This window comes from Diceros bicornis, chromosome 1 (assembly GCF_020826845.1).
Source record: "Diceros bicornis minor isolate mBicDic1 chromosome 1, mDicBic1.mat.cur, whole genome shotgun sequence".
NCBI classification, from domain to species: Eukaryota; Metazoa; Chordata; class Mammalia; order Perissodactyla; family Rhinocerotidae; genus Diceros; species Diceros bicornis.
The window spans coordinates 66378231-66403316 of NC_080740.1; the positions used below are offsets into that span (position 1 = coordinate 66378231).

At 45.8% G+C, this 25086-nt stretch overlaps 1 protein-coding gene across 1 annotated transcript in view; it reads left to right on the top strand.

Moving 5' to 3' along the window:
- Positions 1-25086, top strand: part of ABLIM3 (actin binding LIM protein family member 3) — a 110898-nt gene that overhangs the window by 59845 nt on the left and 25967 nt on the right. The window contains exons 7-10 of the mRNA XM_058543789.1: positions 1781-1874; positions 8416-8503; positions 22099-22157; positions 24353-24424. Coding sequence (XP_058399772.1) covers positions 1781-1874; positions 8416-8503; positions 22099-22157; positions 24353-24424 — 313 coding nt within the window. The remainder of the gene's footprint in view (positions 1-1780; positions 1875-8415; positions 8504-22098; positions 22158-24352; positions 24425-25086) is intronic.

A 25086-nucleotide genomic window follows, 5' to 3' on the forward strand; every position in this document is an offset into this window, starting at 1 on the left:
TGGGTTATAAGAGCAGCCTGCATGACTTTGGCAAGAGACTCAATTTCTCTGAGTCTCAGTTTCCTCATTTATAAATGGGGATCAGAAGAAGACCTACCTCATAGGGTTGTGTAAAGGCTCAGAGGTCTGTACTTTGTACCTAGTAAGTGCCCAGTAAATATTGATTTTTATCATCTACTGCATTTTAGAATCATGTGTATTTCAAATTCCCCAAGGCCTCACCAACCCATGGGACCAAATGAGGTGGTATTTGCATTTATACTCAAATTTTGCTGGCTTATTGTATCCATCTCCTGAAAAATGACTTTATCCCCCTACAGAGTCAGCCTCCCACCCCTACAGAGTGTGGAAGGATTGGAAGGGGTTGGGGAGTCTTGTCTCATGGGCTCACAAACAAGTCCTTGCTTTGTGGGTGCAGTCTCACCTCTGGGCCTTTGCCGGGTGTCAGTCCTCACTGCTGCTTCTCCTTCAGGAATTCACTGCCTGGGCTGGGCTCACAGCAGTCACAACATGGCAACAACTTGGAGATGGGAAAGTGACATGCTTGTCCTGTAGGCTCGCTGGTCTGAGCCAAGTTCTTTTACACCCAAAAGTGGGGGAAATGTCCCTCTCTTCTCATTGCACTTGGTGTCATCAGCACTTCAGAAAGATGTCATCAGATCTATTCCTTAGAGCTAGGCAGAGCCCAGAAGCTGGGCTGAGCTCCCTGATGCCCCCAACTATCTCCACATTGGCCCTAGAAAGCTGAGCCCCAAACGTCCTCTTTGAAGACCGCTCTCAGCAATCGTGGGGATTCCTCTGGCTGCCGTGTGCCAAGTGCTCCCACAAGCCAGCACTGTGCTGAGCCCTGGGACAGCCTGGAGCCGTGTCCTTTAATCCTCATGACAACCTAAGTGAGAAACCAGACCACCTGGGTTTGAATCCAGTTCTAGTTCATTCGAGTTGGGTTTTCTCATCCGCACAATGGGGAAACTGATAGTTCCAACCTCATAGGGCTGTCGTAAGGATTAAATGAAATGATTTTTGTAAAATGCCATCAGAGGGCCTGGACACACCAAGCAATGACTGTCAGTGGCCGTTAGTAGTAGGGGGTAGTGTAAGAATAGGTAACGGTCTTATTACTACCCGATAAGTTATAAGCCCAAGGCGAAAAGTACGCTAGAGCACAGGGGAGGGGGTCGGGGGAGGCTCCTGTGTCTGCTCATATGGGAGCATGCTCAGATGCTTCTTTCAGTGCAGGTGAAATTGCTTATTAGAGGAGGAGCCCTTCAGGATATGCAAAAATTGATCACATTGATTACCTCCTGGTTTTCCTGGAGGGGAAACTGGGAGGCGCCGGAAGGAAGGTGAAGATTTTTCCTTTTATGCTTTTGTAATGTGCCGTATGCAAATATTACCTATTCTAAATAAAATCAAACAAATTTTTTAAATCATTTTTTTAAAGAACCCTTTGCGATAAAGAGAAGCGAGTGGCTCTGGAGAATTTATGGGGAGGGGGAAGAAGGAGAGTGGAGAAGGGACACCCATGACCAGCAGCAGACCAGTGGGTCCCAGGCACACCCAGGGAGTTTGTCAAGATGCAGATTCCTGGGGGCCCCTCCCAAGAAGTCTCCGATTCCATTGATGTGAGCGGTGTCTGGGGAGTTTGCGTTTTTAACAAGCTCTCCCAGTGCCTCTCATCTTGGCCTAGTCCCTGTTGGCTGCAGGTCCTAGAACCTCCACGTGACACCCCCACAGATCTCCCCCAACTTCCTCTTCCTGTGTGGATTTCCTCTTGCAGGGATGGCGTTCCGTACTGCGAGTCTGACTACCACTCCCAGTTTGGCATTAAATGCGAGACTTGTGACCGATACATCAGCGGCAGGGTCTTGGAGGTGAGTGGGTTCAAGTAACTGTGAAGATGTTTGAGCAGGAAGGCCTGTGACTCCAAAAAGTCGTCACTGAGGAAGGAAAAAGTCCCCCCACCTCCCTTCTTCCATAGCCTCCACCTCCCCCCGGCCTCCTCTACCGCAGCTTAGCTACATGACCTTGAGCAGATAACCTTGCCTCTCTGGGCACCCCCAAAATGAGAAGCTGGACAAAATTATTCCCGATTCAAAAAGTGCTGTGCTGAGAATATGAGTTGCTTCTCTGGATTCAGACTCTGATAGATTACTGGGGAGTGACAATTATGATTTTCTTCCCAACTCTGCTGGAGGATGGAAGGCTTTTTTTATTTTTTAAGCATTTGGTAATGTGCTGATTTAAGAACCAGCTTGTCTGGCAGCTTGCTCCCTAAGCCCTTCTTTGGCTGGTCCATTGCCATGGCAACAGCTTTCCACCACCTCCGATGCACAGCTTGCTCTGCCAGTGACAGACAACCTGCAGCACCCTTGCTGAGCCCCTGCCTGAAACCCCTGTCCGCTGGCCTTCTTGGCCTTCCTTCCCATACCCTGTGGGCCCAGGAAACTGCCTTCCTAGGCTTTGGGACCACCCACCTTGAGGAATTAGAAACAAGAAAGAGTTTAGTGCAAAGGAAAAACAATAGCCTAAGAGTAGGAACAATTAGGTTCTAATATTGCCTCGACTGCTGACACATGCTCAGATTTTGCATGAGTATCTTTGCCTCTCTAGGCCGCAGTTTTCCCATCTGACAGTGGCTGGGGGACGGCAGACTGGGTCAGCTCTTGCAAGCAGAATCATTAATTCTGACAAATCTGACCAGTTGGTTGTGGTTACCTGGAATCAGCACTGTGTCCAGAAGGATACTGCAGCCACATCTGGGCTCAGCAGGAGACAGTGTAGAAACCAGGAAAGAACTCTCTGAAGAGATGCATTGAAGCTGAGCCCTGAGGAGGAGAAGGAGGCTGTCATGTGAAGAGCTAGAGGAAGAATGAGCTGGACCCATTCAGGGAACAGAGAAAAAGGCCTGTATGGCTGAATTATGTAAATCAGGGCTGAGGAGAGTGGAGTATATCATATAGGGCATGCCATATAGGGCTTTGTAGACCTGTTTAGGAGTTTGGATTTTATAGTAAGTGCAATGGAAAGCCAATGGAAAGTTTTAAGCCAAGGAACAACATGATGAGATTATGTTTTTAAAAGATCGTAGGGAGTCAGAGAGAATAAGATAAACAAATGCACACAGTTGATAAACTATTAAGCATTTCCAGGAGCAGGAAGAATACAACATGGAGGATAAGGCATGAAACAGGAGCACGGCAGGGTGTTGGGCCCAGGTTTCCCAGGGCCCGATACCAGTGGGAGGAGTTTGTATGTAATTCACTGGGCAACAGGGGTTGTGGAAAGATCAATCAGAAGTGACCTGCTTAGAGCTGCACCTTTGGGAGAATAAAGTGATGCACACAGGCTAAATTTGGAGGAAAGAAACTAGAAGTGGGAGACGAGCGAGGAGGCCATGACACCAGAGGAAGGAGTCAAGAGATACAGTAGCAGTGGAAAGGACAACCACCCTGTCTCCAAGATTATGGAAGTAGAATTCCAATAGCTTTGCAACTGTGCGGCAACTTATAGATGTGAGGAGTGAAGGAAGAGAGGCCAAAAGTTGTAGCAAAGAGTCAGGCCTCGGTAAGAGGTAACTGGTGTTGCCGTCTTCAGAGCTGGAGGTGGCAGAGAAAGAAGCTGATCTGAAGAAACACAGTGAGTTCCGTTTGGGATGGGTTGTGATTGAACTTCTGGGAAGGTTTCAAGAAGGCAGTCAGAAATGTGGAGCAGAGCTCAGGAACAAAGCTCAGGCCTGGAGGGACCAATCTCCAAAATGCTAGGATTTGAAAAATAGTCAGCACCATGGGAGTTATCAGAATTTCCGAGGGGTGGGGGGGAGGGAGGGAGGGAGAGAGAGAGAGAGAGGGAGAGAAAGTGGGCTGAAGGCAGCCTTGGGGAGTGGCTGCTTTCAGGTGGCAGAAGGAGACTGAGAAATGGGAGGAAGAGGAAAAACAGTCAGGGAGGTGGGGGAGAAAGGGAGAGGGGCAGTAAGAGAACAGAACTTCAGAAAAGATGGCAACGTCAGTCAGAGTGTTGGTCAGATTCCGCAGAGCAGTTAAGGACTACGTGGGTAGAGAAAAAGCTGTGGGATGCGGGGAAGTGTCACCTTCAGGAGTACAGTTTGTGGGGTCTGCAGGATTGTGGGGGAGAGGCATCTGCATTGTAGTGGAGTAAAGGGTCAGTGAGATGAGAGATCATAAAAGCAGACTCTTCTTTTGAGAAGGAAAAAACTCAATGACGCACAGGGCCACAGACAGGAATTTGTCTCGGCTGCTCTGAAATTGTGTCGTCAGTGGCCGTCTTTTCCCGCGTGTTACTGTCGTTCAGCATTGTGGGAGCCTCCTCTTCTCGGGCAGCTGTTGTGACTGGGTTTCAATTGATTCCCTTTGAGTGAGGCTCCATTAGCATCTTGGACGTATTGATTTTTTTTTTCTTAGAGCTGGCAGAGACTTTTAGCAATCCACTAGTTCACCCTCCTCATTTTACAGATGAGAATAGTGAGCAACAAGACGTGTGATGCTTTTCCAAGGTCACACGCATGTTTCCGGTAGAGACTGAGCTGAAATCTAGGACTCCAGGCTCCTATATCCCATGCCGATGCCCACAGCTCTTGGCCACTCAAGGTTCTTTGAGGTAGTGTGACGTCATAGGAAATACATGGTTGGAGTGAAACAAACTTGGATTCCAATTTTACCGCTTCTAGCCATGAAACCGTAAGCAAGTTGCTTTCTCTGAGTCTTAGAGTCTTTATCCCTTAGTGGAGAATACTACTGTTATTTAACTCCTAATGGATATGTTAGTGTGAAATAATAGAAAAAATATGTATTGGTTTCTGCCCCCAGTTCCTGACACAGAGCTCCTAAATCCCTTGGAATTTCCTGGGTGATAGGATATCTTTTCTTCTAATGAGGTGACTCTTGATAGGCTCCTAGATGGGGGCTGGTCACCAGAGATACCAAGCCATGATTAGAAGCTTAGACCTTTCAGCCCAATCCCACATCCTCCAGGAAAGGGAGAGGGGCTCGAAATTGTGTTAATGATGGATCATGTCTGTGTAATGAAGCCTCCATATATATCCCGAAAGTACAGGATTTGGAGAGCTTCCAGGTTGGGGAAGATTTAGGGGTTCTGAGAGAGTGGCACACGTGGAGAGGGCATGGAAGCTCCGCGCCCCTTCCACATACCTTGCCCTTCTGTATCTCTTCCATCTGGACGTTCATCTATATCCTTTATCATATCCTTTTTTAATAAACCAGTAAACATGTTTCCCTGAGTTCTATGAGCCATTCTAGCAAATTACCAAACCCCAGTTGGGGGTCATGGGAACCTCGATTTATAGCCAGTCAGTCAGTACAGGTGACAATCTGGGACTTAGGATTGGTATCTAAAGTGTGTATGTGGTGGCTAGGGGGACAGTCTTGTGGGACTGAGCCCTTAACCTGTGGGATCTGACATTCTCTCCAGGTAGATAGTGTCAGAATTGAGTTAAACTGTAGGACACCCAGCTGGTGTCACAGAGAATTTCTCAGCGTGGGGAAAAAAAACCCACACATCTGGTGTCAGAAGTGCAATGAGTGTGGTAGTAGGGTGAGAGTAAAGGACACACACAGGAGTGTGTTTTTCCTTTACAGTTAGTCAGGACATTTTTGGTTGCAAGTGCAGAACCTCTACTCAAATGGCTCAGACCAAAAAGGAAATTTCTCAGCTCCCAAAATAAAAAGCCCAGGAGTAGTTCTCGCTTCAGGCACAGCTGGATACAGTGTTCAAACAAATGCATTTGGAATATCTCACCATGTTGGCTCCACTTTCTTCTGTGTTGGCTTTATTCTCAGGAAGGCTCTCCTTTGTGATGGGGAAGTTGGACACCACTTGCTCCAGGCTTACATCCTATCAGCTGGAATCCCCAGTGGAAGGAGAGCTGCTCTTTTCTAATAGCTCAGCAAACGTCCTGAGACCGGCTTTCACTGGACAATCTCAGGCCCGTCTCCAAACCAATAGCTATGACCATAGAGCTGGAATAACTTACTGGTGGGGTCAGCCCTACTTAACACATGGACTGACGTGGAAAAGGGTGGTCCCACCCGGGAAAGGCCTGATGCTGTTTCTAGAAGAAGAGGGAACGATGTTGGCCAGGCAAAAACCACAGTTGCCCACTACAGGGCCCAGTGCATTTCTGGGGTACACAATAGGCACTTAATTAAATACCATTTCCCTTTCCCATTCCCTCCCCAGGCCGTACTGCAATCCCTTCCTCAGTTGTAAAGCTCCCCATGCTGAGTGCTACTCTCACTCCTTCCTTCCTAATCTGTGTCCTCGCCAAGGAGAACCACACACCTGGTGTTCTTGTGCTGCGTTTTCTAACCAAAACTTTAGTAAGTTTGAGGTTCTCAGTCCTCTCCAATACGGCCCCATCTTTCAGGTACTGATTCTTTGCCGCTTTTCTTCACTATTTTCCTGACTTCGGTTGTTAACAGACACCTCGCTGACTTGGTTTTCCCTATGCTGGAACCGGCTGCTCTGGAAGCCTCCCCTCCCTCAAGTTGTTTTCAGCGCCACCTGTGGCCAGGGTTGCTGAGATGGGCATGAAGCCTCTTTCGGCTTGTGGGAGGGCGGGGGGCGGTGGGGGGCGATGTGACATTTAGGAAGATGCCAAGCTTCAGTTTTGCCAAGGCGCTGTTGCCACCCTGGAAAACAGGTCTATAATTGAAATGATAAAGAGACACAAAGTAGGAAGAGGCTACTAATTAAGCCGATTATACTTGTCATGGTACGAGAATCGGTCCCACGGCATCTCAGCTTGGGAAAATAGCAGGCTCCTTCCAAAGTTCGAACACAGTTTGCTTTGATGACGACAAGGACATTTTATCATGGGGGGAGCCACGCAAACAACCAAGACTGAAAAAAAGGGATAGTGGAGATTTTTTTTCCTTTTTTAAAAAATCTGCCCTTTCCACATTTTTGCTAAGGTTTTAGAATAAATCGAGTATCTCTAGAATAGGCAAGCCCATGCCCAACCCCATCCCCAGAGAAAAAGATTCAGAAATAAGGCTTCACCTTACACAATTACAATTTTTGAATTGGAAGGAACCCATTAGCATCAGACCAAGTGATGGCTTGCTGTGGGCCCTTTAACAATCCCCCAGTATCTATCAATTTCCCCCAGGCATAGCCCCCCAAAAACCCTGCCCTAACATGCAAAACAAGCCCCTTCTTCCAACCCAACCACTACACCAAGCTCCTCCCATATAGAAATTCTGGAGCTGCCACTGAAAGGCCCTTACACATCCAGTCCTCTTGGCTGGACTTGTGTCAGAATTGTCAGCATGGAAGTAAGTGCTGGCCTGGTGACTGGCCCTCACGGCTCCAGCTCCAACACTGCTACTGGCTTCCAGTGAGACCTTGAGTCACGACCTTCTCTGAGGCTATTTCTTCCCCCTGTAGGAGACTTGGCAGCTGCAAATCCTTTCCATTTTTACTTGAAATAATTGTAGGGAAGGAAAGTGGGAATAGTGAAGGGGGCTCACCAAAGCCAGACTGGGGTGAGCTGGGGATAGAGGCAGAGGCACCCAGGTGCAACAATCCTGGGACTGGCCTGGAGATCAGAGGCTCCCCAACAGATCCTGGCTTTGCAGGTCCCTTTATTTGTCCACTGAGTCCTAAAGTCGGGCCTTCATGTGCCACTCACAATTTTCGCCGTGTCTGTGAACCTTGTGTACTTACTCTTAACTAATATTTTAATTTGTCTTTAAGTTGGCTCACTTACATATAAGAAAACGTATATAACGTAACAGCAAAACCAGAATCACTTTCCATATTGCTGATAACTGAAAAATGAATATAGTTCTAGCTAAATTCTACTGCTTATGGAGCCTCACACCTGTTATCATTCCTAAAAAGGTATATTAGTAAGATTTGGATAGATGTTAAAGACACATCGCACCAAACTGGTGCTTTCTTCTTGAAAAAATTCAGAAGTATTGATAGAGGATTGAAAGGAGATCATTTTTTTCATTGACCCAATGTTATTAAATCCTTGGTCCATGTACTACTTAAAATCATCTCATGTACCATTAGTGGTAAGGATCCCATTCTTGGGGAAATGCTGGGATGTCCTCAAAGCAAGATTGTTTCCTCATCTGGAAATGAGGGGGTAGGACCAGTGGCCTCCAAAGGGCCCCTCCACTGCCAGAATAGAAGTACAAGTGTCCAGGAAGTCCCCTGAACTGCCCTCAGGGACCCATGGTGTAGAATCACCAAGCTTCCTGGGTGACTTTTAGATGGTTCTGGACTCCCCAGGTAGACTCCAAACCAACCTTAGGGCCGTGAAGATGCCAACAACACTCATGTGTCCAGGAAATGTTCAAACCCAACCTGCCCCACTAGACAGCAGCCCCAGCTCTGACCTCCTATTTTATTTTTTTATTTCCACAGGCAGGAGGGAAGCACTACCACCCAACCTGTGCCAGATGTGTACGCTGCCACCAGATGTTCACTGAAGGGGAGGAGATGTACCTCACAGGTAAGCGAATCTGAGCCTCTGTAAGGCATTCCTGTCCACCCATGACTGGAAAGGAGATACAATCCCCTTTCATTTCAGTGTTATCTTTGCTTTTGGCTTGTCCTCAAAATTGCAATTAATTCACCCCTCTCTGGGTGGTTCGGGAAAGTTGCCGGTGTGGCTAATATGAAGTGACATGTAATCTGCCTTCTGTCCCTGAGTGCCTCCACCCGCTGCTCCGCTGGCCTGCTTCCCTGGCAATGCTCTGAGCAGACTCCCCTGGCTCTCCTGGGGGTGGGAAGTTGAGCTTAATGAGGCCACAGGTTCAGAGAACCTCAGGGGGATGCCTGGGTTGCACAGTGTCTGCAGCATCACAGCCTCTACCCCACCTCCCTCTCCCATCCCTTCCCCCCACATCTCAGAACATCACACCATTCTTCCCATGGACTCTCAGGATGCACAAAAAGGAATTGGAGGTAACCAACAGTCTCCAAGAAGCAAACTGGGGCTGTTTTCCCTCCACCACTTTCTGGGGTCTAGCCCTCTGTTCCCAGGATTCTTGCAGTAGTCTTCTAATTAGTCTCCAGGCTCTGCTCAATCTTCCATCCTCTGCCCAGTCCATCATCCCCGGGCGTCACGGTGTTCTTAGCACAGCCCTGTGGAGAGGTTTGGGTACCAACACTTCAGCCTAGCATTTAAGACCCTCTCACTGAGGTCTCAAACTGCCTTTCTAGCCTTGAACAAATCCAACACTTCAGCTGCCAAAGCTAGCTTTCAATAATTTCTTCATCCATTCAACATCTATTTCTTGAGCCCCAACCATGTACAGGCTTTGCACCAGGGTCTGTAGTCCTACCCCCACTGCCCTACAGTCCATTAGGGGAGGTGGACTGTAGACCATAATCACACAATAACTGTCCACTATGATAAGCTTTATGAAGGAGAGAGGTATGGGATTGTGAGAGCACATAATAGGGTGGGGAGGGGCATCAGGGAAGGTTCCCTGAGGAAGGGCTGGGAGCTGGGATCCGAAGGATGAATGGGCATTAACTGGGCAAAGAGAGGAGGGATGAGATGTGCCAACCTGAGGGGACAGAATCTGCCAGGATCTGAGGCGGGTGAAGAAATGGCAAGTATGGGACATCGAGAGAAACCAGGGTACAGACAGAGGTGATAGGTGAGGCTAGAAGGTGGGCAGGGATGGACCAGGCCGGGCCTTGTGGTGAGGATGGTGTTCAACCCCTCGTATGAATTCATGTCCCTGGTGCCTCCAGGTTGTTGATCTTCACTTACATACCTCCTGGAACACTCTTGTCTTCCATGCCCTCCTTTGGAAATCCTATCCTTCTGGATCCAGTTCAAGCACTACCCACCTCATAAATCCCACAGATGCCCTCAACCCCACGACTTAATGCACCCCCTCCTCCCTGAACCCCCACTGCCCTTTGTTTGCACCTGGTCCCCTCCAGCTTCCTTGAGAGTCATTGGCCTTTTCCCTGAGACCCCTTGCCCCTGACATTGACCCATCAGCCCTGACATTGACCCCACGAGTACTCAGTCTACAGGTGATCACTGTTGGCTGAATGGCTACGCTTAGCCATCCCCAGATGTTTGAATAGCCATCTTGGGGAGAAACCTTCCTGCTGGTTTCCTCACAAGGCAGATCTAAGGCCAGGGAAGCAGTTACAGGGCGTGTGTCTTCCTATCAAGCTTGTCCTGGCCACAAATGCCCACAGCCAGGAATTCCCTCAAGACGTAATGAGTCCCCTTTGCCTAGAGCAGGGCTTCCAACCTCAGCACTATTGACATTTTTCTCTGTCAATTTCTCCCGATAATTCTCTGGTGTGGGACTTTCTTTTGCATTGCAGGGTGCTTAGTAGCATCCCTGGCCTACAAGATGCCAATAACGTACCCCTTCCCATTATGACAATTAAAAATATCTCAGACATTGCAGAATGTCCCCTGGGGGACAAAATCGTCCTCGGTTGAGAACTATTGGCCTAGAGCTATTCAACAGAATCTCATCCCATCTGCTAGAAATGCTGGAGCAGGGATTCCTATGTTGGGTTAGGCTGGGTGACCGTTTCTAAGATGCTGTGACTCTACAACTATTTACTTGTATGTACAGTCTTACAGGTGTTAGAGGTGGAAGGATCCTAGAGGTCACTCTAGACTGGAAAGTAACAGCCCTCGTTGTACAGATGGGAAAAGTGAGGCCCAGACTGAGGAAGAGACTTGCATGAGAACCAGAGCATGCAGCGGCAGAGCAGGACCTGGCCTTCTGACTGCCATTTCAGGGCTCTCTCCACTTCGCCCCGGGACCCAGGTCCTGCTACTCAGGTCCCTACTCAGGTCCCTGCAAGGATTAGACCTCCCCTTCCCGTGAGCACCGATCTCTCTGTGCCTGGGTCCCCAAGTGGTTCCTGCTGCAGGACCCTGTGTTATGTCCTGGGAAGCCCACCTGAGTCTCAGCAAACTGCATGATGTCTTCATGGACCCTGACCACCGTGGTAATCTGGACTTTGCACTTGGTTTGAAAATCTGTTGCATGATATTCCTCTCCTCCTTCCCTGGTGGAGACATTTCCTAGTGTTGAAACTGCACTCACGTTCACATCACTAGAATAATCAACATCTTTACCTACCTTTACCTTACCTTCCTGAATTCCCAATCCTAATCTTTCCCCATTTGGTGCTTTGAATCCTGGATCCACTGCTTACTAAGTTTTGACCCTGAGCAAGTCTCTTAACTCGCTAAACCTCGGTTGCTTAGTCTGTAAAATAGGCTTGTAACAGTCCCTATAATATAGAAGTACAGTAAGTTCCTGACACATGGTAAGCTCTTAGTTCATTGATTTAACGAATATCTATTGAGCACTGCCTATGTGCCCGGTGCTCTCATGACAACTGGAGATGTAGTGGTGAGCAAGGCTGACAAGTTCCCAGCCCTCATGGAGCTCACGTCCTCATGTATCAGTACCTTCTAAGCCCTGCTTCTGACCAGAACTTCACAGAATGCTGAAAGAGTTAAGCGATGAAGTGAGCAGCTTTGTGATCATGAGAGAGAATGCGTGATCAAACCTATGGCAGAAATGCCTCCGGGAGGTGGAAGATATTCTTGGTGATGAAGAAGAGCCTGTCACCCTCCTCCTTAATTATCTCCATCCCTACGCTCCTGGCTCCTGGGAGAGTGGGAGTAATTGCAGGGCATTCAAGGACCTGCCTCGAGGGATGCTGAGTGATCCTGGAATGAGGGGGACCGGGCTATCCGATGCTAGACTTCAGCTGTTGGCATCTCGGGGATGGCAGCCACCAGGGGGTTCTGCTACCACTGAGAGCTGGGCCTGTGATTGCCTTGGACACCCTCCCTGGGTGGGGGTACCAGGACTCAGAATGATATTCCCCAGAAATGGCAAGAAAACTCTCCTCCCGGTCAGCACAGGAGTGAGAACCAGCTGAGAGCCTAGACTCCTGGGTTCAAGTGTCAGCACTTCCACTAATGGGCTGTGACATTGAGAAGTGACTTCCTTCTGAGTCTCTTCCTTTACCTGTAAAATGAGGATAATTACAGTGTCTTTCATTCATCCGTCCAAACTGAGATCGTGCTATGTGCCAGGCTCTCTGTTATGTGCTGGGGTGCTCAGAGATGAGCGAGGCAGGAGTGCTAGCCTCTGTAGCGGAGTTTACTATCAGGAGGAGGAGATTGACTTTAATAAAATAGAATTGCAAACATTCAATGACAAGCTGTGATAAATGCTGTGAAGGGGAAATTTGGGAACAATGGGAGTGTGTTCTAAGGCTCCTGATCTAGTCTGAGAGGCCAGGAGAGGCTCTGCTGAAGGAGGGAAGTTTCAAACCAAGACCTTGAAATTGAGTAGGAGGTGGGAGGGCGAAGGAGGGAGGGAAGATTGTGGAGGCAGAGAAAACAGCAGGTGCAAAGGCCCACCGTGGGAGGAAGCATTACATGGTGGAGAAACTGAGACAGGTCCATGTACCCAGTGCACGGAGAACAAGCATACTCCACAAGGTCCTTGCGAATATTAGAGGGGAGAATGCACGTGGAGATGCTCAGCGCCCCGTAAAGTAATACACACAAGAGAGAGAGTATTAGGAAGCCTGCAAAGTCTATAGACCCATTCTTGTCAGTTCTGTAGCAGGACACAGCAAGCTACTGGCAACCGGCCTCAGGATGTTCTTTTGGTCAGTTTGTTTGTGTTTTAATGACTGTGTGATGGCTTTCCAATGGGCTCTAATTGGGAGAAGTCTGACGTCTGTCTGGATGAGAACTTCCGAGGGGTCCCAGGAGACAAGAGCAAGTTTTATTTGTTGTAAGTTCTGTTGTGCATTCAGTCTTCTAACTGTTTTTGTAAAGATGCCAGATTTCTAATCTGTTTGTTGTCCAAACCCTTCATTTGGGCTTCACCAGGAAATTAGGTCACTGATTTTGTGCAGCAAAATAATAGCCAAAATGCAGCAGGTTTGGGGCAAAACTTATCCTGGAATCGCAAAGGTTATGGTTGCTGGATTGGTGGGAGTTTTTCTAAACCCAAAATGTGGTTCATGAGAGATTTTGCCCTTGTTCTAAATATGCCTGTACCCAGGAAAAAGAAAAGATCAACTTTTTTTCTCTCCTTCTGTCTCCACTAAATACAACCCTGTTCTAAGGACCTGAGACAGAGAATAACACTGGAAGTCCAGGAGCTCAGCTGCACATTTTTAAACAGGTCTCTGTTATCATTTGCACATTTAATTAAAACCCACCAGGCAGGAAATCATTTATGAAATCCTAGGACAAATCTTGCTCAGCTAAGGAAAGTATTATAACAAATTGTAGGTCATTCCAATATTAATAATAATATTAATAATAATAATAATAAAATGCCATCAGCTGATATTTCTTGAGCACTTACTATGTGCTGAGCACTGTCCTAAGAATTTTAAATGCAGTGTCCCATTTTATCCTCTCAACAACCCTGTGAGCTAAAAGCCATTAATAATATCCCCATTTTAGAGAACAAGAAAGTTTAGAAAGGTTATGTCCCTGAGCCAAGGTTAGCCAGCCTGTTTTTCTAGGCTTGGTTTAAGGCAGTTTTCTTCCATTTATTATAGGAATTCTTAACCAGTGGTTCATAGTTGGCCTTCTGCATTCGATGAATCCCCTGAAATTGCTTGCCGAATTTTGCATGTAGGTGTGTTTCTCTAAGGAGAGGGTCTGTAGCTTTTACCAAATTTTCAGAGGTGTCCATGGCCCAAAACGAAGTGAAAAAGCCTTAGTTCTCTGTTAATGCAAATCCAAAACGGAACCCTGAAAGCTCGCTTTGATAGTTACACCAAACTCCTCTCTTGTATAACGAGTCTATTACAGATTGCATTTTTTTTGGTTCAGATGATACAAGGTCCTGGTACCAGGAGGTGTGTCTTCCTGGCACAGCTGGGGATGCCATTCGTATTTAGCTGAGGCCTCACTTTCCTCTGAAAAGTCCCTTATCAGAGGTGCACTGAGCTAATAGATGTTCAAGGAGGTGCCTCCCTTAGTTATGGATGTCGTAATCTACGCATCTCATCAAACCACATTTTAAAAGGCACTAACGTAATATTGGTTGCTATAATTTAGTAGTTTAGCATTGTTATTTTAAATTGGATCTCTCTACTGACAGCTTAGGTTGTAGGAGTCATGCTTAAAAACTTTAAATCCTGTGTTTCCCCAATCCTGCTACGTAATTTTAGACTCTTCAAACATATCCTGCTACTGTACTAAATTGATACTGCCTAAAGTCTGACTCTTCTAAGCATATTTCATTTTAAATAGAGTACATTTTAATTTTTGATGAGCTGCAGGGTTTTTTTAGATTTTTAGGGTTATCAAACATCTTGAATCCTATAGAAAATATTACAACGTAGTAGTTTGAAGTTTGTATTTTAAAGTCTGTTTCCAACTTGCTCCACTCAGGTTGCCACAAACTCAAGACGATGAGGTCATTTTCTCGCCAGTTACATGTCACATCTACTTCACCAGCCAATTTGTCCATGTTGGTCAGAATTAGGTCCAAAGCAGCAATTTCCCTGGTTGCTTCCTCTGTTTTCTGGGAAACAAAATTGCCTGCCGGGCAAGTCAAGAACTTGTCAGATACTTGGGTTTTAGCTCAGTGAGATGTTTTATTAGTCTGGACTTTTTGGGTGGCAGAAACCCAACGCAGACGACATTAGGCAAAAGGAGTTGATCAGCTCACAGAACTTAGAAGTTTCGAGGAGCAGCACAGCTGGGTTGAGGGGCCCACGGGGTCAGCAGGTGGTTCCTCTCCCTGCTGCTCTCTGTGTGTGACCTCACACTCTCCTGCCCCAAACTGTCTGCCTCTGTGTGGAGGGAAGGAGGGCACAGCCAGCTCCTGCCCACATAGGCACAGAGGGGCAGCATTCCCTGCATAGTTCAGCAGAGAAGTCTAGGAGAGACTCAGAGGAGCGTGCCCACACCCAGGCCAGGGCTGGGAGATGGAAATGGACAGGCGGGCAAGACATCTAAGCTCCCTAAACCCCAATTTCCCCATTTGAAAACAGGGATAACGATAGGCCCCACCTCACCTGGCTGTTATGAGGATTAAATGAGTGAAAACACGGGTAAGGCTTAGCACAGAGCCTGGCACCAGCGGCTCTGCCAGTATGAGCTTGGGATAAACACCCAGCAATGTAGAAGCGGCCATTCCCTGTGATGCCACACACTAATACATGCTGGCTACTGTCAATATCATCATCATTATTAATAACACTTAGCACAGGACTTGGCATATGTTAGTTATCATTATTATTTTTTATTTAAGTACTATTATCATAAAGTATGTAGCGTAAGGCCTGGCACTCTCTAAATATTAGTGATAATAATACAATAAGATAATAAGAATACTTAGTGCCTGACATATACTAAGCACTCCATGCATTTTAATTACTGTCCTAACGGTTATCATCAGCAGTTATTATTTCCTGTGAATTACCAGGCACCTCGGTGCTGCCGGCCTCCTCTCCTCGTCCTGCCTGATAGCCTCCATGGTAACCAGCTTCGTGGTAACTAAGCACTTTACTCCCTCAACCTCTTTATTAAGTTTCAAGCCCACTTGATCATGTCAGCTCCAGACAAACTGGTCTTTTCCATTTCTCCCATGTGCCCTCGTCCCTGGGCACAGGCCCAGCCTCCCAGAGGGGTGTACTGGCAGCCAAACCAGGCTTCTGTTTAGTGACTCCACCTGCACAGCCAGCCGCCTGCCTGCTGTGTGCCCCGGCTCACCCAGGCCCCGGCTCTGGAGGAAGAGAGTAAACACTACCCCCCACTTCAAGTCTCTCTGTTCCTCCTTTCCCCTTCCCCAAAATAGATCCTGGCAAACAGGGGGTTTGGGGAAGGAGGGGATATAATAATAACAACAACGACGATAAACAGTTCCATAGTGCCTACTCTAGGCAGACACTGTTCTAAGTGCTCTACACATATTAACTCATTAATCCTCACCACAAACACATAAGGCAGGTACTATTATCATCCCCATTTTATAGGAGGGGAAACTAAGGCACAGAGAAGTAACTGACTTGCTCTAGACCATGCAGCTAGTAAGTGATGTAACCAGGATCCGAACCCCTTAAGAATATTACATTAAATAATGCATAGAGGGGCCGGCCCAGTGGCATAGTGGTTAAGTTCATGTGCTCCACCTTGGTGGCACTGGGTTCTCAGGTCCGAATCCTGGGCACAGACCAACACACCACTCATCAAGCCCTGCTGTGATGGCATCCCATAGACAAAATAGAGGAAGATGGACACAGATGTTAGCTCACTGCTCATCTTCCTCTTTTTGCTGAGGACAGAGGTTAGCTCAGAGTCAATCATCCTCACACACACAAAAATAATAATAATAATGCACAGAGTGTCTGATAAGTGGTGAAGATTTACTAGTGCCCGAGATTATAATGATGATGATATTGTTGTTATAACCCGTCAGATGCAACAGAAGATCTCCTTCTGCCCCCTCCTGCTGAGTTTGGAACCCTTAGTAACAAGTGAAGAGCAGAGTATCCTGGGGTCTACAGAAGCAGTCCACCTGCTGGGGGGGGGGGGGCTAGTTTTAATTGAGATAAAATTCACATAACATAAAATTAACCATTTTAAAGTGTACAATTCAGTAGCTTTTAGTACATTCACAATGCTGGGCAACCATCACCTCTATCTAGTTCCAAAACATTTTCATCACCCCAAAAGAAAACCCATACCCATTAAGTGGTTGTTCCCCATTCTCCCTCCCCCAGCTCCTGGCCACCACCAATCTGCTGTCTCTATAAATTTACCTATTTTGGGTATTTCGTATAGATGGAATCATACAATATGTGGGCTTTTGTATCTGGTTTCTTTCACTTAATGTAATGTTTTCTAGATTCATCTGTGTTGTAACATGTATCAGTGCTTCATTCCTTTTTATGGCTGAATAATATTCCATTGTATGGATATACCAGATTTGTTTATCCAGGCAGGGAATTTTTTTTTCTTTTTTTTTTTTTATTGTGGTTACATCGGTTTATAACATTATATAAATTTCGGATGTACATCATTATACTTCTATTTATGCATGAATTACATCACGTTCCCCACCCAAAGACGAATTACAGTCCATCACCACACTCATGTGCCTAATCATCCCTTTTGCCCTCCTCCCTCCCCTTTTCCCCTCTGGTAACCACCAATACAATCTCTGTCTCTATGTGTTTGTGTATTGTTGTTTTTATCTTCTACTTATGAGTGAGATCATACGGTATTTGACTTTCTCCCTCTGACTTACTTCACTTAATATAATACCCTCAGGGTTCATCCATGTTGTCACAAATAGCTGGATTTTGTCATTTCTTATGGCTGAGTAGTATTCCATTGTGTATATATACCACATCTTCTTTATCCATTCGTCCCTTGATGGGCATTTAGGTTGCTTCCAAGCCTTGGCTATTGTGAATAATGCTGCAGTGAACACAAGGGTGCGTGTATCTTTACGCGTTGGTGTTTTCATGTTTTTTGGATAAATATCCAGCAGTGGAATAGCTGGATCATACGGTAGTTCTATTCTTAACTTTTTGAGGAATCTCCACACTGTTTTCCATAGTGGCTGCACCAGTTTGCACTCCCATCAGCAGTGTATGAGAGTTCCCTTCTCTCCACATCCTCTCCAAAACTTGTTGTTTCCTGTGTTGTTAATTATAGCCATTCTGATGGGCATGAGGTGATATCTCACTGTAGTTTTGATTTGCATTTCCCTGATAGTTAATGATGTTGATCATCTTTTCATGTGTCTGTTGGCCATCTGTATATCTTCTTTAGAGAAATGTCTGTTCAGGTCTTTTGCCCATTTTTTAATTGGGTTGTTAGTTTTTTTATTGTTGAGATGTATGAGTTCTTCAGGCAGGGATTTTAAAGGAGCCATTCGAAGGTCCTAGCAAGTCTGTGTCACAAAAGTAGTGCTGCTGACCTAAAGGCAGAACTCTGAAAAACCTCACCTGCTATGGTCAACAGAAATCTAGAGAAGAAACCTGCTATAAGAGAACACCCTGGCCGGGATCAGGAGTTGAAACTCAAATGCCTGCTTAAATGAGGGAGAAGGGCCAGAGGCAGACAACAGCGAGGGTCACTGGCCACCTGCAGGGTCTAAAAGCATTCATATTCAAAAATACTTGAAAAACACTGTGCTGGCCAAATAGAATATATTCGGGTGGGCCAGTTTCAGTCACTATTGTGTTTATAACCCTGGCTGGGTGTTCTGGAAGACTATGGCACCAACTCCAGCTTTGGCATTAAAGTCTCTACTCATACAAAAAAAAAAGAGTGTTGGCAAGTTGAATTTCAAGGTCCAGCAGAGAGGTGAGTGGGTTCCAAAACATTCAATAAGCCCCAAATGTTACAGGTGTGGGGTGTGCTGTGACCAGTCAGAGAGATAAGACTGAATGCTGACTCAGCTAAGGATTAAAAACAGCCTTAATACCAGGCTGAGGGACAGTTTTGGAGATTTAGATCTCTGTCTCTGAGTCAGCCGATACAGAAATAGCTAATCCTTCACTTCCATAGCTTTACGGGAGAACCTGGAATTGTGGTGACAATCTCAGAGGATGAGAGCGTGACTCATGGAACCAGGAGTCTAACAAGCAAAAAATGTTGAATTCTTGCTGGAAATTATAGAGTTCTGTCTTGTAAAGTTGGATTCTTTATCCCATGACGTTCCAAGGTAACACATTGGGCCTGTTAACTGGTATTTAGCCATGTGGTTCTCCAATTGAGTCACAAATCACCAGGAGAGCTTGTTAAAACCACAGAATCCCGGGCCCCACCCCCAGGAAGTTGACTTCAAGGGCTCTGTGGGGGGCCCAGTAATCTGCATTTACCAGGCTACAGGACAGGTGGTCCACAGGTCACACTTTGATAAACTCTAGTCTAGTGGATATTGTTATAGACACTCAATCTAGAATTGTAGCTGTCAAATCAGAGTCTGAATTATATCACTTATCCAAATCTCTGAGCCCAGCTTAGAGAATTCAACTGGCCTAAAAGAGAATATCGTGTTTCTTTTGTTTATTCATTCACTCAATGAGCATTTATTAAGACTCTGTAGTCCCTACAGCTATATCTGTAGATAAGACAGATTTGAATCCCACTCCTTATAGAACTTACATTCCAGGGTCGGCCCCGTGGCTTAGTGGTTAGGTGTGCGCGCTCCGCTGCTGGCGGCCCGGGAGCGCACCAATGCACCGCTTCTCCGGCCATGCTGAGGCCCACATACAGCAACTGGAAGGATGTGCAACTATGACATACAACTATCTACTGGAGCTTTGGGGGAAAAAATAAATAAATAAAATTATTAAAAAAAAAAAAAAAGAACTTACATTCCAGTCAAGATCATTGGATGGGGCAAATAATTATTTTTTCTGTACAGAGAAGTCTGTTAGGATAGAAACATAGACTCTCTAAGGGTTGGTGGGGATAGCAAATGTCCTTTAGTGTAACTACCATATGATACATCTCCTCTACAATATCCCTGCTCAGCATTTATCCACCCAATGTGTACTTAAATACTTCCAGGGACAGGGAGCTCACTCTCAGAATAAACCCATCCAATCCTCAAACATTAATTTTCCTTTCCTGAAACTTCTGCCCTTTAATCCTTGTTCTACTTTACAAGATATGCAGAACAAGTTAACCCCTCTTCCCACAGAGAGGCATGCAAATATTCAAAAACCATTTTCATCATTCTGTTAAGTTGTCCCTTCTGCATGGTGAAGACCCTGCCTCATGGCCTAGTTTGGGGTCTCCTCTCCATCCTGGTTACCATCATCCTCCGGGTGCATATCAGCCTGAGTCCTTTTTTTTCAAATACAAAGGTGGGATCCAATCAGTCAATCATTCATTTCTTTATTAAACACATGTGAGCCAGGTACTGTTCTAGGCTCTGAGGATAAAGCCCACAGAAGAGAATAACCTTCTTCACTCTGGATGTTGCCTTTCTGTCAATGTCACCGTGTTGAGCTACTGACTGATGGCAGAAGCTCAGCAGACCATATTTCATAGGGGTCTTCATGAACAAATCACCTTTTCTTACCTTCATTTACCTAAGTTTATTGCTAACTACCAATGAATTCCTTTCTTCTTTAATTTAAATGATATACTGCCAACTCCCAAACTTCTGAATTTTTTTCATTTCTAATTATATTTTCTTTCTCATATTTGATTCTCCCTCCTCACTTATATAAACCTGCTTTCCTGTATGCAGAGTGCTGAAGCTATTTGTAGCTCAGCTTTATTTCAGAACAGATCTGTCAATGGCTTGGAGAGACCATCTCATCTGACCCTTCGCTTTGCACATCGTTTCCTTCCATGAGAACTTCTGCCTGACCCTTTACCTTTCTTATGCCTCTTGAACTTAGTCTCATGACCTTCTTAGACATCTGTGTCCACCTCGTCCATTTCCTCCAGTGACCTGTAACATGTGCTTCCTGCCAGAGCCACAGTGGTAAACAACTCCTGGTAGATTCAGTCAGCAACTCAGAGAGGAGCCGGAAATGCCCTCTCTAATAACTCCCCAAAGCAAGGATCCCCACCCACCACTTGATGGTGGACACACCCTACATTGCTGGGATCAAGCCGCAGACCTGGAGTCCCTCTACTGGGCTCTGAGAGCCACTGCACTTTACATTAGAAGGAATTACACTCGTGTTGAATTATTAGGAACACCCAAGAATGTCAGCAAACAAGATTCAAAGATCCCTATCTCACAAATGACAAAACTGGCCAAGAATTAGAATTTTGGAGACAAGAATAATCTCCAAGACCATCCAAATCACACCTCGTTGTTATTCAGATGAAGAAACTGGGACCCATACAGAGGATATGTTAGGGGCCAAGCAGAGAGAAGAACCCAGCGCTCCTTACTTCGGGCCCACCCTCTCCCCACCATGCTTTCGCTCTAATTGTTCAACCTTATACCACTCCCCCTGTCGCTTAGCCAGTATTCCAGTCCTAGGGGTTCCAGGCAACAAACCATAATGGAAAATATATCCCAAAAACAAAGTCAGACAAACAAATGCCATCTGGGGTGCTCAGGAATCTAGCCATTTGCTGGCTCCTTTCCTTTTAGGGCTGGTTACAAGAGAAATGGCACCAGAGGGATAATATGTTCCTATTTTTCCTTCTAATCCAGGACACCTGTCCCTTCTTTGGGGAATGTGTAATATTTGGGGCTTCTTCTCAACATGTGACCAGCCACCTGTTGCTCATGCTCATGCCTTTCCAAATTGGCCTCTCGGGTTTGGGGCCAGCCAACTGGACCCCCACCCCCACCCCCCTGCCACAGTAAATGTGGGCATTTGCAATATCCTAAATTTGAAGAGTCTGGAGTCTCTTAGGAATTAGCAGGTCAAGACAGTGCTCTCAAGCAGAATATACACCATGACACTGCCTCCCCTTAAATGTGATAGCTCTGGTAGACTGTCATGAGTCTTTGAAGAGAAAGAAGGCTGGAGGTCAGCATGGTCTGTCACTTTATTTCACCTCCACTGCCATTCATTCATTCAACAAATATTTATTGACCACCTGCCATGTGTCACTCACTGCCAATCGTCCACTCATCTATTCACCCCACAAACATGTACGAGGCCTCTGCTGAGAGCAAGGGCCCATACTGGATGCTGTGGGAGATCCAGGAATGAATAAAACTCAACCCCTGCCCAGAGAAACTCCTACTTTAGTCGTGATGATAAATCCACAAGCTACTGTGATTTATGGTCGTATGTGTTGAGAGAGATGCAAAAAACTATGGATCGCAGAGGAGAGAGAAGTCACTCCCAGCTGGCAGGTAAGAAAGTTTGCAAGATGATGCCGTGTGAGACCTGGACCTTCAGGAATGGGTAGAATTTGGACAGGCAGAAAGAGTGCTTGGGTAGTTGAATTGATGTAGCAGCAGAGAGCCGGGAAAACCAGTGGGTCCTCCTGGCTGCTGTGTCGGCACGTATGCTGCAGAGGGAGTTAAGTGGAGGTGGAGGATAGGGAGAGACTCCGAAAGCTGGTAGGTGTGAAAGGTCTGAGCCTTTGCTATTTTCCTGGCCCCTTAGGTTCTGAGGTTTGGCACCCCATCTGCAAACAGGCAGCCCGGGCAGAGAAGAAGTTAAAGGTAAGCAAGCTGGTAGCGGTACCAGACCAGCTACTTTTTGCCACAGATCAGGGGCACTGTGCTTTAGTGGAGAGTCATTCCTTAGTGTGTGCACTTCCAAATGTGAGCCTGTATCCTTCAATTTCCTTGAAGGGAACACTTGCCTCCTGGGGCTTTTGAGAGGATAAAGTCATTGGATGTGAGAGCACTTTGAAAACTGTAAAGCACTATATTCATGTGAGTTTTTAGTGTTTCTGGGGTGAGGCTATGCTCTTACCATTGCTTACCAAGATGGCGGCCTCTCTGAGATGTTCATGCCATGGTTTTTCCCCAGCCTAAGGTTGTTTATTAATAATAATAGTTAACATTGTCACAGGAATTGACAGTTTGCAAAGCAACTTCACAGCCACTGTCTGATTTGATTTCTTTAACCCCACGGGGCAGATAGGGCAAGGAATTTTATCTTCTCTTTGCTTGTGAGAAAACCAAGGTCTAAAGAGGGTGGTGATTTGCCCACGGTCATGAAGCCGGGCAGAAGCACTGGACCAGCTGCGGTCCTTCGTCCCTCTGAATTACTATACTCTGACAAGTACCAGGAAGCCCTGTGAAGCTGGGTTCTCAATCCAAGGATGGCAGGGAGGGGCACAGCTCCTAGGTCCTTGATGCTGTGGAGGGGAGACCTGGGGTGTGCGCTGGGGGCCACTCGCTGATTTCCAAAGTGCCTCTATACTCTGGCCCGGGATATCAACTTGGCCCCTTAGGACTGTATTAAAAGTTACCTGCCAGAGTCTCAACTAAAAACACACCTGTGCCATTTCTGACCAGCTGGTTAAACGTTGTCTCCTTTGCCATCTCATCCACCTAATGGAAGTTTTGCCAAAGAGCTGGTTTATTAATGTATAATTTTTTTGAGCTGTGAGTTTTTTTCTGTTTCTTCCAAGGCCTCTCCTATTTAAGGTGTAAGGAGACCTATTGTCCTTTTCTTCCTCAATTTTCTCCTTTTTGGTGGCATTTCTCAAGTTTCAGTTATCCTTCTACAACCCTGATTGTTTTGGCTATTTCTGTGTACCACCTGTATCGTTACATACTTACTATTTTTCTTTAAATGAACTCATGACTTTTTACTTAACTAAACTCATTTTAAAATAAAACTTTATATCACCAAGTGGAAAATCAGTATTACTTGCTATAAATAGAAAGTAACCATAAAATATATTCAATGAAAATAGAATAATTCTTAAGAATAAATCTTAGAAATTCTAGCTAGATCATGTTGCCTGCACTCTGTTAAAAAAAGAGAAATTAGCAATTGGTGAGAAAGTTGCTGAAATGTATTAGCACCAAATTAAGACTTCCTCCTTGATCTAACCAAGAGGATTGAAATAGAATTTTACATTTTACTCTCTCATTCTCCCGCTCAGTATTATCAAACGTTCCACCTAAATTCATCTTCCCAGAGCCACACTAGATCACGATCCACAGTTTGGAAAATACTGCTATACAGCCCCACTTAGAATGCCTTAAATTATAGGATGAGAGGTCTGGAAGGGAATTTAGCAGTCTTTAAGACCAGTCCCTTCATTTTACAGATCAGGAAGCCAAGATCCCTAAAATCGTAGTTCACTAGTGGTCCTTGGTTCCCAATCTGTTTACTTTTTAACCACGACATGCTGCCACTCTCTTAGATGCTCGAAGATTGACATAGTGTCTGCTAAGGGAGCCATTTCCATCATTGCCATTGTTCAGAGAAAGATTTTTTAAGTTTGTCACTTAGGTTGAAGTCAATTTGCAATGGATACACTCTAAAGAATGCAATTACGTGAAGTTTAACCTACTTTTACATTTTTTGTAAACAAACTGCTAAGGAATGAGTATTAACCAATTTTATTCATTTAAAGTAAATACATTATTAACTGAGATAACCCAAAATGAAGAGTTTTATGAGTAACTGTGTATCTAAAAGGCCAATTACAAATATGTAAAACACAAATCCATATTCTATCCAACAACCCAAAGTCCTGTGCATTTTGGATTTCATTCAGACTAGATATTAATTAAAAAGGCAGAAAATAAAGAGAAAGTACAGAAATAACCAGAGAGTGCTTTTAACAGTATTGCTAATGTTCCCTGAAGAGCTGGTTCTTATACTCCCATCTCCTCCTCCCCACGAAGTTGGAGTGCAGCTTCTCACCCCTCCGTCTCCATCTCTCCCACAGCATAGGCGGACGTCCGAAACTTCCATCTCACCCCCTGGATCCAGCATTGGGTCACCCAACCGAGTCATCTGCGTATGTATTACTTTTAGCCACCAAAAGGCCTTTCTTATCCCCTAGCCTGGTATCTAAAGAGTTTCTAAGGACAGTCAAAGAGATCTGTCAAGTTTTCATCCAAATGGTGTCTGGTGTGTGCCTGTCATGTGCTAGGTCTGTGCTAGGTCCTGAGGATGCAGTAGGGTACAGGGAGGATGTGGACCCTGCCCTCATGGAGCACACAGCCTAGTAAACAGAGTCACAGGGATAATATCATTCAATGGGAGCAGGAGAAAAAGAGTGCAGTGACAGCAAGTGTCCTTGACAAGCTCTGAAACCATGCAGTGTGCCTCCTTCCCCATTATTTAACTGAGACAAGGGCAGGATAAAAATTTGGGATCAGAGTGGTATTCAGAGTGGGTATTGGGTAGGACGTCGCTGTGGAGATAGTGGTGTGTGATAAAGAGGCAGAAATGAGGAGGAAGCCATATGACTGTGGAAACATGGCCATAAAGGATTTGCAAGCATAAAGAAGAGCTTCCTAATCAGGTGAGAAGTCCAGGGATGGAGTAGACCATGTGCATGTGTCTGAGCTCCCATCCCCAGGGCATTCAAACACAGAGACACTCATCATTAGCAGGGATGTGGCAGAAGGGACAAGAGTTAAGTTAGATGACCTCAGAGGTCCCTTGGATATGTGA